The sequence below is a fragment of the Aptenodytes patagonicus genome, chromosome Z, assembly GCF_965638725.1.
Source record: "Aptenodytes patagonicus chromosome Z, bAptPat1.pri.cur, whole genome shotgun sequence".
Classification (NCBI taxonomy): Eukaryota; Metazoa; Chordata; class Aves; order Sphenisciformes; family Spheniscidae; genus Aptenodytes; species Aptenodytes patagonicus.
In genome coordinates, this window is record NC_134982.1 from 28,059,632 (window position 1) to 28,077,369 (window position 17,738).

General features: G+C 38.9%; 1 protein-coding gene across 3 annotated transcripts in view; it reads right to left on the reverse strand.

Annotated features, from left to right (window-relative positions):
* Window positions 1-6,235: 6,235 nt before the first annotated feature.
* The window catches only part of SV2C (synaptic vesicle glycoprotein 2C), a 124,309-nt gene continuing 112,806 nt past the window's right edge, over window positions 6,236-17,738 (reverse strand). For all 3 annotated transcript variants that reach the window (XM_076362022.1, XM_076362023.1, XM_076362024.1), the window contains one exon: window positions 6,236-16,138. In XM_076362022.1, coding sequence (XP_076218137.1) covers window positions 15,955-16,138 — 184 coding nt within the window. In that variant the 3' untranslated portion in view covers window positions 6,236-15,954. The remainder of the gene's footprint in view (window positions 16,139-17,738) is intronic.

The following is a 17,738-nucleotide window of genomic DNA, read 5'->3' on the forward strand; positions in this document are numbered from 1 at the left end:
TGGGTGGGTAAAATGGAGACCCGGAACAGAAGTGCTGAAGTGCTTTTCTCTCTCAGCAGCAACGGTTCCTTGCCGTTGAGGAAGTGATTTTAACTTCTGAACTGTCCTGGCGTACAGTCGGAGGCAACACTGAATACCAAAACTCAATGTCTAGAGGAACACATTCCTCAGATTTTATAACGGCTGCTAGACGAGCCAAGGTAATTGGAAATACACCCAACTGAGCTCTATTGGGCATCAATCTAAACAAAAAATAATAATTATGTTGTTATTTATCTTGAAATTGAAAACCCAGTTTTTAAAAGCAGAAGAAATAGTTCATGGGATGGAAGGAAACCAAACGTGGGTAACTTTGAGCCAAACTTTTAGAGAAAGAAACCAGAAGGTGTGTATTAAAATGTGCACAAAAGAATGTTTTTGTATAGCACTGACACCTGAAAAAGAACATGATTAGAGAAATTACTTCAATGTCAGAAATCTGTCATCTTTCTACCACTTGCAAATCTCATGTTGTTTGCCTTAAAGCTGCAGCTACCAAAGTAAGAAGGTGCTTAAGCACCTGCACTTAAGTTGTTCTGAGGAAAAGAGCCTTTCTAGACCTTGTGTTTTGAGGGAAAAGCTGTTGTGCTCATGGGGCTATCTGTAGGGTCACACCATTATCTTGGTCATGGAACTGAGATGACTTAACGTTCCTCTTCCCTGCCCAAAAGCTGTGATTTTTTTTCAGAAGCCAGCTCAGCTCCCAAAGAGCTGCTTGAGTATAAAAGAGGGGGAAGTGATGTGTCCTGTGCTGAAAGTGAGAAGCAGCGGTGGGGTGGGAATACCAAGTTATACCATACCTTGCTGCATCTACCTCTAATTGTAGAGGTATGCATCATGTTATGCATCCTAGCCTTACCTAAGGTGCATTTCTAAGGTGTACTTTTATATGTTCTTTCCTATCAGGTGAGGGGTCCCTCCGCTTTTCCCATCCTGGCAAGACTTGGTTAAATCCTGCCTGCCAAGGTACCTTAGAAACCAGTTTCTCTGCTTGAACAGGTTTAAAAAAAAAAAAGAAGTATTTGTTCAAATTGTCTTGGACAAACGCCCTGGTTCCTGCAAAAGTGGCAAGAGTTTAGCAAGACAGAGGTGGAAATCTTTCTGCAAGAACTCTGCCAGAAAAGAGCTTTTTCCATTTGCCTGTCAGAATAAATATTTATTCATTTAACAGAGTACTTCGGAGTGGAGTGACCCTCCTTGTCTAGACGTAATGAATGACCATAAAAATGAATTCAGAACTGTTTGAAAGCAGGGAACATCTGTGCCCAGCTGCAGCTTGCAGATTCAGCAAGAAAGCATTGTTTATCGGGTTGGATGTAGCAAAAGTAGAATCTTGATTGTTTCCTCACGTTATCCACAAGCTATAAGTGGTCTGCTTGTGGCAGTGTTTCTTTTGGGGGGGGATTATTTGGGGTTTTGGGGTGGGGGTTTTTTTGGTTTGGTAATACAGCATCTGTGTCTTTCCTTGTGATTGCATGTACTTAGCAATATTTCCACTCCACTAAAAGTCTATGCATCATTCACTCATTAATGTATTATTTATTTATTACTCTTGAGGCAGAGCGCTAGGAGCTTTACATTTACAGCGTACCGACTGACAGCTAAGGCAACCTTACAACTATTTCTTGCCTGCCAACAGTTGCCCCACAGATAAAGCACAGGCTGAACTCCCATGGCTTTCCACTAGACTAATTCTGGTCTTCTTATTTCCACCACTTTTCCACTGGCACAGCTCCAGCCTTTTGAAAAGCTCCTCATTATTCACATTAGTGTAAAAAAATGAAGAACGTGTCTAAAAGACTGACAAATTCAGGCTCCAGGAGGCTTGGCGAGGAGAGCTAATTCCAGCATCTAGGACCCTTCACAGGGAACACAGTGTCAGCAGCCTCCTCTTATTTAAATCAAAATGGCTTCAGTTTGAATTACACTCCTGGAAGCGGCTTTGTTGTTTTTCTAAGGAAAAAGGGTATTCCTCAGATAACCAGATCCCAAATCAGTTGCGGCAGTAGCATTAAAATCAGTATGTGGAATTCCAGGTAAAAATGAACCGGAAGCCTGTGTAGGCTGGGGAGCACCGGGATCCTGACGCTGGTTCATTGGGTTATGGCAGCATCGCTTGCGGAGAGGCCCAGAGCCACCCTTCGCTCAAGACTTGTCCCACCAGTACGTGTGGCAGAGGTGAGCCAGTCCCCGGCTCAGGACACTGCACATCTCACAAGGCGCGCAGTGACCAGGCAAGCAAAGGATCTCAGCCTGCTGCTGGGCAATGATAGCTGAAACTCTGTGCAAGCTTTATATTAATAAGATCTTGCCTGATCCTTTCCATTAGCTATTTTTCCTACTCCACCTGTAGGTCAGATTGGCAATTGCACTGTTTCAACGTGGACCTGTTTGTTTTCTATAACCATATTACTGGCAGTAAAATATGCTCCCCTGACATGGCCAGCATTAACTTTTCTACATAGGGAGGGTCCTGTGTCGTAGTGAATGGATATTTTTCCTTGGTTTCAACATTCATGTAACAATAACAATGCAAAGAAACATATTTAATTACAGATTACTTAAACGGATGTGTGTTCTTACCCACGTTTTCTTCTTTCGGTTTATGATCAGTCAATAGTTCTGATATGCTTTTGCTGGGCAAAGTCCAGAGTTTTTCCCTGGGAATTGGGCTCCGTATGCCCATGTATTCCAGTCTTTAACAATTATGTATTTTATATGTATTTTAGCTCACAAAACACAGTATGACAGCCCTACTAAAAGACCGGTTAGAGTTCACACTGGCAGTGTAATACTGCTATTCCTGTAACTCAAGAGTATAGCAATATCTTCCTGTTCCTTGGTCCTACTCCAACATCTTTACTAATAGCTAGTGACCTCTTTTTTTCTGAACAGATTCACCATTTTATTCAAATTTAAAAAGCTCTGATTTTAGCTAAAGACTGAAAGGACAAAGTCGAACTCCTCCTGCATACTAAGAATTGGGCTGCTGAGTAATTATTCTCAAGGAACCTGAGCTTAATTTCCATATAATTTTAAAGGACAGTAACAAAACAATCATTTATGTAACTCCTTATGGACAGAATGGGAGGGGGGAACATATTCATTGACAGCAGTTCACCAAGGGCCCAGAACTGCTGGATGGGAAATAAACCTAGGAAAAAAGATCCTAAGTGCTATGTAATCCTACATACCAGGAAGAGTGCCTTTCAGATAGTCTAGCTGTACCACCAATGCTGCAACACTGTAGGCAGAATTTGGAGTTTGTAAGGGAGTCCTTGGGGGAGTGTGTGCAAGTACAGCTACTCAAAGCTAAAAGATGTAGCAAATACAAAAATCCACTAATGGCTTCACTTCCAGGACGCTGGAGAAGGTGGCTTAGTTTTATCTGATTTCTTACTCCTAGTCTCTGTAAAGTTCAGTCTGACTGCAAAGCAAAGGATGTTTTTCTTTAAAGTCAGGAAACCCCTGAGATTCCCGGGGTTAAGTGGCTTGCAGTCTGTATGGGCACACAACACAATTAAATACGTTATGATACAATCTGTTGTAAAATGCACAATTCAGAGCTGTTGTAACTACTGACAAAAGCACTGTTGTTCTGCAATAATCCGACTCTGTGCATTATCATGAAACTTTTTTAATTGAAGTGCCATTTGCCTGTGGGAGAATTGAGATCAGATCTGTAGCCTAGGCTGCATCTGATCAGAATTCAGCCAAACTATCTGGATATCCAACCAGCATTTTAAGTGATTACAGCAGGCATTTCACACTTCATTCTTGTAGCTAACGATTCTTAAATACCTATTTTTTTTCAGCATTGGACAGTGTGTTTGAGGAATACTTTGACAATTTCCCATTCTGTGGCTAGCAGTGCCACAGTCTGGCTTTTCTGAAGGATAACAGAACTACTCTTGTACCAGACAAACTGACACTGGTTTGTCTTCTCATTTTCAAAGCTGGAAACATTGCCTGGATTGACTGGCATTTCCAGATGTAGTTTGTTCAGGCATTACCACTGATGGCAGCAGCTGCAACTTCTACCTCCAGGTCTAAATGCAGGGACAGCATTTGGCGTTCTGAGCAGAAGTCATACAACACTTTGAAGATGGCAGTGTACCCTAGTGTAGTCAATAGTAGTACACAGATCACAGCTGATAGACCTTTGTGTTTGCATAATTCAGCAACTGACGTGGTCAGGCCCTTACTTCAAGCTCTATCCTCCTCTCCCAGGAAGTCTCTCTGTAACATGGCTTTTGGTGTCTTCCCAAGCTATTTTGCACATACAACTTTAGTCCGCTATAGTAATACAAAATCATTACTGCAGTCCTAATCAGACCAGTTAAGTCCGCTCTGGGAGCCAGAAGTAACATGATGTGAAATGCATCTGTATGCTTTCTGCAGAAAGAGTGGATTCACCTGTAGACTGCGAAAGTTTCCACATGGTGCCACCAGAAAACATGGAATGGTATGATTTTCAGTTCAGCTTAATATTTTTAGGAAAGTCTATAAGGAACTTTAAGCCAATGTTTCTTTTCTCTGCTGTCAATGTAAAGCACTATAAAAAAGTTCCAGAGATGACTAAACGGGATGGGGAGTGGTTCAGGTTAGATAGTGAACTCACATCAGCCTAATATATCATGTGCGTAACTTTACAATTTCAATGGAATAAATAATAATCATAGCCTAGTTGGCATCCTAGTGGAAAGCAAAGCATATGGAGGATGTACATGATCTATTTTAACATTTGGTCTCAGGTATACACAGTGCTGGATACCACAAAAAGCCTCCTCCTCTTATGTTTGCATCCACAGTCTCTATGTACTTGCCTTGTCTCATACAATGTATAGACACGTGCGCGCACACACACACACTGCTCTGAATTAAGCATCACCTTTTTGCTAGCATAGCTGTGTCAGCCAGGAGTATATTAATGTATGGTTGCAAAATTCTTCAGAGAAATGCAGTCCTACAAGCCAAAGTGTCCCTTTTTGCAGGATGATGTGCTCCAACACAAGATTCCTTGCTACTGAAGCTTTTCTAGAGATTAGGTGAAGTTTCTGAAAGGTAGGTATGAAGAATATGTGCAAATCTTCTCCCACACTCCCTTTTGGATTGTTATCTTATCTTCTGCACGGAAGAGGTAGATTTCTTCCCAGAATGAGACTAGGAGACATAGCATAAAAGCTTCATCTCCACTAGAGGACAAGAGCAGTGTAGTTATAGTACCAATCCCCTTCAAATGCAGGTAGATGAGGGTGTACATCTAAGGACACTTAAAATATGGATTATTACTTATGTTGGTTGAACTTAATAAACAGAGAAAGTTTTTTCTGTACTGTACCAGAAAAAACTCCATTTGCCAAAGGACAAAATCATACATGTCCTTGGTTGTTGGGTTTTGCAGACAGTGCTCTTGCATGAGCTGAAAAACGCTTCAATTCACATGTAGCTTAACTTTTCCCTACTGGTGACACAGCTGAAGAGGCTCATGTGTTTTGTCTAGTCCATCATCTGTTTGAAATAACCTAAATTTGGAGATGTATTTCCGATCCAGCCATGGAGATGGCAGAATATAAATAACTCAGCAGTTTTTTGTTATTTTAAAGCTACCACATCTGATCCATTGAGGCTTTTCAGAGGCCCTCAGTGCACAAATGCAATGAAGAACTAATGTTGTTGCAGTGCTGCTTCAGGTTTTTGGGCTTGTTGTTTTTTTTTTTTTTTGGTGAATAACAAGTTCTTATGGAACCATAGTTTTTTGTATAAATTCTCATTGGCCTTTCAGATGGATGGATCATCATACCTTGCAGCAGTATGCTTTTCACACAGAGTTAGATTAGACCCCTTGGCTGATAACATACCCCTGCAGTGCAGTTATGTAGTGAAAGGCCAGATGTCTATTTTGTGCAATTATATACCATAAAAATATGAATCCCAGATGGTTAACTAAAGAACTTTATCTCTTGCAACCATAGCAACTTTTACTCTGTCTTTTTTAATAATCATTTACATTTCTTTAACTTTATTAACTTGTTCTATGTTTTCTTTTAATACATGTTCAACCTCTATTATAGGCACTAAAGATGAGATACATAAAGAGCCTTTGTAAAAGAACTAATTAAGGTAAAACAACTGTTTTCAGTATTCCGTGGGTAGTGAAGGATGATGTTCTGGCTATCATCACACCTGATATGTATTCATTGCAGAGAACAAATCTTTATTTGAATATAGTGGAGCAAAAAATGCCCCTTTATTAATCTGGTGTACACTAAATAACTTTGCATTTGTTACATATATGATAAATATTTGGCAGATAAATTTATAAACACTTCCACGTTTTAAAGATTTATACTGTACACAGTCATCCTACACAGAGCATGCCCTTTCACAAGTATACAGACAGCTTTCTTCAGGGGACTTAATCAAAACACTTGGTCAAACATTTTGGAAGTTGGCAATCTGACACAGAGGAGCATACTGGAAAGATGCGTTCACAATTGTACCAGCTGGACTTGAAATGAAAAATTCAGGACTCCAAAAGAGAGAATTTATCAAGGCACACACATGCAAACACATACATACAATAGTGATGACTGTAACCTGGTTTACAGGAGATCACACACAGCAGTAAAGAAAACAAAGAAAGAAAGAAACAGAGAGGTCAGGACCATTGCCAAGATCTTGTTGCAGATTAGCAGATCTGGAAGTAAACATGTACAAATGGGAATTTGACTTCAAAGTAGCTCATTACCATATATACAATATGTACAAGATCCCTCGCATTAAGAAATGGACAATGTCAGAAATGGTTATGATTTTCTTGACAACATATTCACACTAACACACCTGCGCTTTTGTACACTAACGACAGTTCGAAAAATTGTACTCCCAGTTGGCTCAGAGCAGTTGGCAATTTGAGTGGAAGTTTAGTAGGAGAAACCGTGGACAGAAAATAGCTCACAAAAAACCAGGGAAGAATACGTGTTTTCCTTCTGTTGCTCAGCATTAGAAAATGCCAACAAGTTTTAAAGAAAATCAGTAACCTGACAATGCCAATAAATTACAGTGAAGGCAAACAGCTCTGCTTTCAGTACCTCATCCTTGATGCCTGACTTCTGCACATATGTCATTCCACTGCAAAGGAAACTGCCCACTTAAAAAAAAATCTCATTATGTATAGTATATTGTCACATATATTTGAGGCCAAGTATGAGATACAATTTAGTTGTCACAATGTTATGCAGCTGAGGGTAACACAGCAATTTTTTGGAAAGTTCTAACTGGGATTTTTAATACAATATTCTATAGAAAATGGCTAAAATAAGCTGTCAGTTGATTTACTAGGCTTGCAGCATGGGATGCTATTAAAAATCCTTTTACTGTTTGAGAAACATTACATTCATAGGAAAAAGCCAAGCTAAAATTATTCATGTTAAAAAGAAGGGCTAAATGAACACATTTCTCTCACACCAGCAATTCCAGCATGACAGTATACACAATCATGTATTTGATATTTTTGAAAAAGAAAGCTAAGAACCCGATCCTACAAATTGCTTCACTGATTTAAACAGGGGTCAGTTTACACACACAGTACTTGTTTCATGTAACACTTTGCAGGATACTAAACCACTAGGAAGACAATAAATGCAGTCACTAGCAGCTTGGTGCTTTTTTTTTTAACTCTTTATAAATGAGCTAGCTTTCCTACAGCACTAATTTCATGCCTGCTCTCATTTTTGTTGCAAATGTCAGAAAAAACTTTCATTTCACTTGTGAAACACTAATGAAGTCAGTCACCATATCAGAAGGGATCTGTGGCAGGAAGAAACATGAAAGAGCTGTAAAGTTTGTCCGAAAATGATGATGAGAGGTTGTGTTTTGTAAGATCATTCTCAAAGTTTTAATATTCTTTTTTTCCTTCTAAACTATTGGTTTTAATCTATGTTTACAAATTTCCAAATAGAAGATAGTATTATCTATTGCTACTTTGAATCTGAACAACAATTTTCTACTTTAAACTGTCTATTCATGATCACAATTAGAAACTATATGCTACAGTCTCACTCGGTGAGCATATTTTCCTTTTGGAAAGACTCACTACTTTCCAAAAGTACTATTACGTGAGCATTGCTACCCTTTCATAGTCTCCTCCCAAAGGTTTGGTATAGACCGGTATTCAGTTTATCAATTCACAGAACACATGGGGAAAAAAAAGAATTGCAGGCTGCTTGAGTTTGTTTGTTTGTTTGTTTTTATTCTTAGTATAGAGTCGGCTTTCCTATAGCAAATGTACATTATTAAGTCCTGTGGAAGGAATATGCCCTTTCTCCTGCTGATTTCTTAGTTCTGTAGCATGTGTGCATGTCCCCCACCGGAGGAAGCACACTGGAAAGAGTGGACGTCCTGCAAAGAGGGAAGGTGAAATGTAGCGGCTGCCAGAACTTTTGAAAGAGCTCTCTCCACCCTCACTGCTCTGTGTGTATGTGCTGCTATTTTCACCCTGGATTTGCTCAAACTATAGCTGCAATTACTTTATACAGCACTAATTACTGTAGAAGATCTTCATGGATGTTAATCATTAATTGAAAGACATCCTGGCAATGGCTCTGTTTCAGGCTGGTCAAAGATTGCTGATAAGAACAGCAGCAAACAATTGTTTAGCCCCATTACAAGCATGACAGCAGCTATGTATGCAGAAACAATGAAAAACATGCAACACAGGAAGACACAGACATTTTCTCATATGTTACACGGAAGTTAACATGTTGAGATCCACTTGGAACATTTTGAAGGACTTCTAGCTGAATAAGTCAAAATTCATAGCTTTTAGGATTTTATGTATCTGAGAGTGCTCTGTCTCCTAGTCACTGGAATACGAGCAGTGCCTCTGCACAACGTGCTGGTTTGCTGTTTGGCACAGTGCAGCAGCGGGGGGAAGGCTACAGCTAAGTCAGAGCTCATTTTCCAGACCGTTTCAGCAATTCCCCTCCAATGCTAGAAAGCTGATGGCCAGCTAAGATGAATCTTGGCATCCAAACAATTTTGTGCATGGATAAGTAAAGGGTTCTGCACAAGGAACGGAGCAGGATGTTATGTGTGTTCAAAGCATAATGCATAATGCAGAAAGTAACACTATCATCGAGAACGGGATGAGAATATGGTTTGTAAGTCTTCCATCCACCTGTGTTATAGGGAGGTGTGTGTGTATATGTATATGTATGTGTATACTCACCCATGTTTGTGTCTATATGTATTCACCTCTAAGTGTGTAATACTTCTTCTTTACAATGTACAGTATTATATAGCTGCAGGCTAGGATTTAAGGAAAACAGCTGACAAAAATAAAAGTAATTGAACCCTAGGCCTTGAAATCTTACTCATCACGGTTTACATTTAATTTGCTTCCGTTTCATTATTTTTTCCTGAACCTCTTCTTTTGAAGGATCACCTTTTAACTGGGTAGGACAGGCCTACATGAGATTCACAAATGATTTTTATCACATAGCTAGTGAGGGACAGGCATATATTTACAAGGCAGACATTAAGAGGATAGCAGACGTATTATAGGTTAGAAAGCATGCAGTATTATCAGAGAGAAATGCTAGGTGACAATTCTAGCTCTAGACAACAGATGAAGCTGGAACAACACACAAAACATCGGACTCTTGCAGAGTACTGTGCTTGTGATGAGTTATGAGTGCTGTCCATTAGCGGCAAGTAGCTTCAACTTGCTTGGTCAGGACTACTGGTGAAAACTGAGTGGCAGGTGGTGGATGTCCAAAATTAGAAAGTAGGACGCTAAGCAAAAAAGCAGATCCTTAGGATCCAAGAGAAATGAGCTTAGGTGGCTAGCCGTGGAGAGAGTGGTGAAAGCCAGCCTGCCAGCGATTTTTCTCTCTCACTTGCAGACTGACGTGTCTGGCTACAGCTCAGAAGTGTTGATGGCCAGAGTAGGGGCAAGATCTCTACAAATCTTCTCGGTTATGTGACATTAAAATATATATTCATGAATACCCTGGGTGGAAAGGACAATACTTTTGTCTCAGGTCATCCTCATCCAAATACTTTTGTTGTTAAGTAATCTCCAGTCTTTGGTTATTGGACTGTGTACTGGTCAGAAGGGAGCAATATGTTCTAGACCTTTGTCAAGCAGGGAAGATAGTTTACCCCAGAAAGCAATTACACCTGTATTTTCCCCCATATTTTTCCTAAGTATTTTGGTCCTAGTAAATGTAGTTTGTGTGTATGTTGTGGGAGGAGACTGCCAATAATTACTGTTTTATTCATTTTTAGTTGGACAGGATGTGGGGCTAGTTTCTAGCCCCTTCAAGGGCTAGAAAGCATGGCTACATGTTACAGGCCAGCGTCTTTGGAGATAATTCAACCTACTATCAAATAAGAAAAGTAAATAAATCAGGCCCATTTTGTCTTTTTCCTGTTTCTGACATGCTAAGTCACTGCATCAAAGAAAGGTCCTGAATGTGGATGAAGTTCTATATAATAATCTTACACATCTAGAATAGGATTAAATATTGAAGGATCCTTCCTTTGCAGGAAGAAATAGGGTATTCACCACTGCAACAAAAACAAAGAATGCAGATAATGATAATGGATCAAAAAATATTTTGCATCCCTTGGTTGAAATTGTCAACATTAGAAGAAAGCAAATGAGGCTGATTTCAGCATATGGATGGGTTGTAGACTGGATGAGGGTAAGTGAAGGTAAGGGAGATCTGCAGGTAGCATTATAAATTAGTGCTTTCTATTTAATTCAGGTTCTGAATCGAGTTCCAGATTTTCTGGCTAACATGTCTCTGCTAATTCCACATCACTACCTGATCCCTGTCTTGCCTCCAAACCGCGAGCAAAAGTTTGTCTTTTCATGCTGTTTCCTGAACTAGCAGCATTGGAAAGTGCTAATTCAGACAAATACCTAATATTTTACAGTGAGTTTAATGAACAAGAAGGCAGGTAATGCAGAGGAAAAGCAGTCTCTCAGATGTGTTTTCTTCTAGAATATGGTTACCAAACGTGTTTTCTTTCAAGACTCCAGAGGAAGTGGAGCATTTCTGTTTTCACTTCTTGTGTCTTTGACCCCCTGAGTGCAAGGATTCATTTCTTAACATTGTGATTGAAATTTCAATTGCATTTCCAGGTTATTAAACAGGAAACATGGCTTGTAGGTTGTATTAGCATGATATCATCTTGTTCAGGTAAAGGGGTGCGACTGGATGAAAATGTCTTTCTCTGACTAATGAAGATCATTTTAAAACACACAATGGGGAACAGAGCTAAAGCCCAGCACACAGAAGCTGTCCATATGAGGGGCTGAGGACTATATTATATTGCTAAGAATTGGAATCAGCAGTTCTGCCTCAAGAGCAGTTACATGAAGATAAGGCTCCATAGCGGTAGAAAGAGAAAACAAGAACAGAGAATAACATTTCCTCCAAATGGAGCTGAGCTAGGTGCACAGACCCCCATATCTGCACCTACAGCAGAAGGAACCCAACAAGGGCCATTCTGAGAGGAGACCCCTCCTTGTACTAGTTCAGCCTTCTAGATATGTAGGGAAATGTGCAGTCTGGCTGCCTTAAAAGGGTGAGATTTTCTGAAGGACTTTTGAGTTTGCTTTCCATCTTGGTTTAAAAAGGGATGGCCAAATTGCAAAAGATACATGGCAAACCTTCTTACTGAATGTTACTATGAAGTCAGAAGCAAGTGAGAGCAGGAGCAGTGAGGTTTTGCTTCCTTTAAGATTGGCCCTCTGGTAAGAAAAGCAATTTGGGATGCAATGAACAGAATAGCATGAAAAGAAAAAGAGCAGAGCTTGAGCTAGCAGTCTTACTTCGCCCCACTTTTCTAAGATGATGAACAAAGGGTAGACTACTGGAGCCATCAGGAAGGAGGGCTAACACTTTTTCACCTGTGTTGAAGTTTTGTAGTATACACCTCTGGAAGGGCACTGGCTAAAATCAAGCATAGAGGAAGGCTTCCCAATATATCATTCATGAGCAACCCCCTTGAGCACACCAGAAACCACGAACACCTAGTCCTGGTTCCCTTGCTAGGAGCCTGTACTCAGCCATCAATGCAATGCATACCGAATGTTGTAGTCCATGCTTCCAACCAACAAGGTGCTAACGTGAATATAGCCAATCTGGTTAAAATGTACAAACACAATGAGTAAGATGATTGCAAGAAATAAGAGTCTGCTAAGTCAAGCTGTACTTTCAGAAAACCTATAAGGAGTAAAACTAATTAAAATAAAATTTCTTTGCCAAAAATGAAAACGTGGTCTCTTTTGTGACAGTTTTCAAATTTTAAAGTAGTTGACCATCATGGTTAATACTATTCTAAATGCTGTCAATCTTCTCTGTCTTCAGGGACCATTGTACTTTTTGTCATTGCTGTCGTTGGGATGAGCCTTTCAGCTTTACAGGAGAAGAGTGCTAGACCTTATAACCTACTTCAATTTAGACTGAAAGGAGTTTCCAATTAGTGGTCAGTCAGTTCAGTGACCAAAACAGGCAAATAAGCAGTTTTGATTATGTGTGTTTGATAGCTCTGATACACAAATGTTATCAAATTTGGTTCTCTGTGGTGTATCAGGGATCTAAACAGGCCACTAAGTGATTCTTTGTATGAGATATAAGTGAATAGACACAGAAAGGAAGTGCAATTCCTACTGTCCAATATTTATTACCTGAGATTGCTTTGGAAGCTGCAAAAAAAATACAGATTCACCAAAGACCAGCCAAATCACTTTTGCTCATAACTTCAGTATCATTTGTGTCCAGATCTCCATAGATTAAGAATTTCTGTTCCAGCCTGTGGTTTGCACCTATCTAACCAAGTATTTATAGCTTGAAATTGCATTCACTTCTTTTGTCTTTATGAGATAAGTATTTACTGCACTTAAGCACAAACAATTGATTGTTCAAACAGCTTTTATGCTGGCTTGTGCACTAGTCCAAATCTGTTGAGCCAACTGGCTCACCAGCTAGAGAGATTCTAGCTTTAGGTTTTGGTTAATATGTTGGAAATGTTTTTTCCTTAGTTTGTCTCTTCCATTTACTTTTTCTCTCCTTTCCTACCTACTATTCTTTTTTTCCTTTTCCTACTTTAGCACTTTCACTCTAATCCCGGACGATGCAAAGTCCATGTAGTTGGGAATTTTTTTCATCTTTACTAATTCCTGTTGTTGCTATGTTCCACTTCATCCAGACTTAATCACATACTTATGATATAGTCAGGATTTAGGATAAGAACCAGCATTGAAATCAGCATAATTTTACATGTAATGAGATTTTAGTGTGTTAGCCTTGAACCGTACCCCTCAAAAGTTGAACCTTATTTTTCTGTGGCCCATTTCCTCCACACTGGTCAGGTGGCATGAAGTGTTGGATCTGGATGTTCTTCAGAATTGCATACAGAGGTGGACAGAATATATTACTTTTAAGTGGACAGTGCATAGCAAGACAATGTAATATTTTACCATTGCTGTTGATGTTTACTCCAAACATGTACAGAGGCTTCAGATTTCAAAATAAGTTGTGCAGTAAGTATGAGGAGGTGGACACATGCTAGTAATGAATGGCACAGAGAAACGGGGTTCAAATATAATTCTCGTTGGAGAAAACAGCCTTGAAATAATATTAAGACTATGACTAGTGGACAAAAGCCACAGATGCAAAACTAAGGCCAGCATTTTGTTCTTAACCTGGAACCTGGTGAAAAAATAATTCTTCCTCCTTTTTTTTTTTTAACATAGTTTAGAAATTTAAAAGATGTTTAAGTTAGACTTAAATATAAAATGTTTAATCTCAAATATCTTGACTGTTTATATTGCAGAATAAACTCACTTCCTAAACTTTGTTTCTTACTATATCATATTTAAATTATCAACATCAAAAAAATGCCCACTAGTTTTCCATACTCATGCTTTTTTTAATTCAGCCATTTTTCTCATTTGTTAATAGCAGAAAACCACATCGTGGGCTAACATTTTCATGCTACAATGTGTAGCACAGGCATTTGTTAATAACTGAAAAAATGTAACTTTTAGAATCAGTAAATTAAACAGTGAACTTTAAATGTAATGAATGATCTTATGTGGACTTTTACTGACTCTTTCAATACAACTAAGACGATGACTGACACAGAACGCAGTGATAGATATTACTACCCAAGTTAAGTTCATGTATATGAGCAAGAGAAAAATTAACAAAAAAAAAAAAAATCTATCCTACTACATGATGACCTTATCTGAAAGCCTAATTTCTTTGACAATGATTCAACCACCTAATAAATGTTGTTAGACATAATTAGAAAAAATACTGATAATTTTTCCCTTCTGTTTTATACCGAATTTATTCTTTGAAACTTGAAACTGCAGATAGTTCATCAGCTGATACAAGTTCTCTTAGCTCCACTGAAAGCAATGCCAGTTTCTGTCATCAAAGGATCTGCCCCTTTTGTCTGGTAACTTTATAGATTTATTTCTCTTTAATTTTCAATGCTAACATTTTAAAGAGATCCCATTGCCTTTTGCAGAGCAGTGGGACTGGTGAGGAACTCTTTACTGTAATCCAGAACAGCCCACAGCATATGGCTTAGAAGGAATATATTTACTACCATTTACTCTCCATCCTTGCACTTGGTCTAATGAAGACATTAGCACTCCCTGCAAGCTCCCTTGCCATGGCTTCTTTCTTAATGGCCTTTCAGAAAGATATTGGAAAGTGTTAAATGGTGAGATATCTCTAGAACTATCAAAAATCAGCTGAGAAAATGGTTATATAAAGAAGTGTATAAACTGTGACATAATGAAGGTGTTTTTTATTATTGCTTTTCTTTGTTTTGATATTATTTTAAAAAAATCTTTGGAGATATTTTAATTCCATTATACTCTATATTGAAGTTATGACCTGACTAAATTTACTAGGTGGCATTCTACAGCCACATATTTTTGTAACCATTCTGTGACAAAGAAAAATGTATTAGAAATGTAAATATCAAACAAACTTTTTTGAAAGCATCTTACTTTTCATATGGTTCACTGGCCTGATTCTTCCTTTATTCATATTTACAACATAAATATTTGCATTGATTCACTCCTGGGTTAAGACAAATTCAGTGTTTTAAAATGGCAAAAATATTCCAGATGCCACAGGTGAGAAGAAAACAAAATTTTTCTGGAGGATCAGCAGCAAAGAGTGAAAGTGCTTATTTTGTTATTCTCTTTGCTGCTCACCCGTATGGGCTTTTCATCTCCATGCAATAGCTGCTGCCTTCTCCTCAGCGCATACGGGGTGAAGTCGGTAATCTTTACTTTAGATTGAACCTGCCTAAAAAGGTTTCCCAAAAAAGAGGCATTGACACAAATTTTTACCATCTAAGCACAGCCGCAGAAGGTCGGTATTCTCAGTACTGATGCGGACTGTAGAGTTTCTCAATTAATGCTGCATGCATTGATACATGTGATAGTAACATTCTCTGCACCAATACCGCTAAGTAGTTGACTTGCACGTCTGTGCTGTTACAAAAGCTCACAATGCCATGGCCAAATTTAGCATGTATTTTTAAATAATATGGCTGCTTGCATTTTAAATATCTGATTATCAGTATGGTTTTTACCTTTCTGGATGTGTCACTGAAAGTGCTTTAAGAGGTAGCTTTGCAGTTTGAAGTTAAGTGGTTTTGAATAGCAACGTATGCAAGCAAACAAAAGTGAAATTTAAAACTTTCATACAGAGGTTTCTAAATCTCTGCCACTCCAAAGTATCTTTTGAGTTTGATTTCTGACATCTGAGCACTCTACTAAGCGTTGAGAATCTGAAGCCTTTGCACCATCAGTCAGGAGAGTCGACATTTGTACGAAGAAGGAAATAAATAATAAATGGCTTTTTCCAGTTACATCAACACCTGGGTTCTTGTGTCAGGAAGCCGAAGTCCTACCAGACCTCCACATACTAGAACAGTAGAAGCAAGGAGAATAGGGATTGCTTTGGTGATACCAACGAGGGAACCGAATATTAAGTTTCCAAGTACAGCTGCTGCTTTGCATAGTGCATTCAAAAAGCCAAAGCCTGTTGCCCTAGAAGAGAAAACAGGAGAAAGTTAAAAAATGGGTGAAAGAATAAAGCCTTTGAGACAAATCCTCAGTGGGAATAAATCAGTATAGCCCCGATATCTTAAACAGAACTTATCCAACAAGGATTTTGTGCTTGTCTTTATAATATGAAATCAAAGCTCAGGTGCTACAGCATTTTATTGAGGCAAATTCATTCTGCTGCCTCAGGGACCAAAATGTGAAATGAATGACTGAATAGGTAACTTTGCACCTCTACAGTAAAACAAAGGACTTGCAAACGGAAATTCAGTAACACTTAAAATGCTGGACTGGGAAACAGGAGGTGGGAAATCTTTTGAGAGCTACTTGGTGATTTGGGAAAGAAGTCACCAGAACAAAAGGATGATCATCTTGGGGTACTGAATAGAAATGGATTTCTTACAGGTGGTATACATGTTCAACCAGTGCTTTTTCAAAAGGCTAATGAGACCTCCAATAGTAATGAATGTTTGTCTCTTACAGCAAAAGAGAATAGGGCATAAAAAAACCCTGCTTGGTGCAGAAGACATATCAGAGAAACTTTGGAAAAAAGGGAAAGGAAATAGATTGTCAACAGAAAGCGTGACCTGGGCAACTCAGAGGGGCTTTTGCATTGCAGTGGTGTGATTTTAGTAGTCTGGATTAAGTATTTTAGATGCTTGGTAAGCCATGCATAGATGTATTATGCAAACTGCCATCATTTTAATAAATTGTGTTTGGACATGACTGTATGATTCATAGTTGCAAGAACAACCTTGTCCTACCAAAAGCATCCTAACAAAAATATCTGTACAATAGTAGAATCTCTAATATTTCTCAAATCTCTTAGAAGCAAAAGAGAGGACTATGCAGAGGTCACAGTGTGCTCACTCAAATAAAATAATAAGAATCAGGAAGATAGAAACTTCTATTCAGAACAAAATTTTCCTTTTTTGTTAATATGAAATACTGCCATTAGAACGAAAAAGCCCCCAGTCTAAACAGCAGCGATTAACAGAAATGCTAATGGTCTGAGTGACTAAAAAGAGCCTTAGTTACAGTACTGAGATGCATGTGAAGGAAAGGAAGAAGTCCTGTGCTCAAATGTAGCCTGAATTCCTAGGAAGTAAGTTTGAGAAACTTCTACTGGAGCTCCTAAAGAGCAGCCCAGAGAATCAACTTGAAGCAAGCAGACTTGATCCCAGCGGAGGACAAGAATATAAACTCTCAATGTTCTTCACAGAACTCTTTTTTGATTTTGATAACAGCAAACCATGGTATCAAGGGAGAAAAGATTCTCTCCTCAAGCAACCAATGGACATGGCCACAGCCCAGAGTGTCACTAGTTCATCTCTTCTGCTTTTCTGCAAATCTGGCCGCTGGATCTCAATAGTGTTGATCAGTCAGGCCCTTTGGTGTCCTACATCAAATTCTTATACTGGGGGAGAGGTAAAAGCTTCTGTCTAGCACAGTTGACCAGGATATAGGGGGTTTCAGCACTGTCTCTGCCCTGACTATCTGACATGCTGTGCTTCAGAATTATACCAGTCCTCATATATTTGAGGACCTACACCAAAATCATGATGAAGGTAGGTCTAGATCCTTC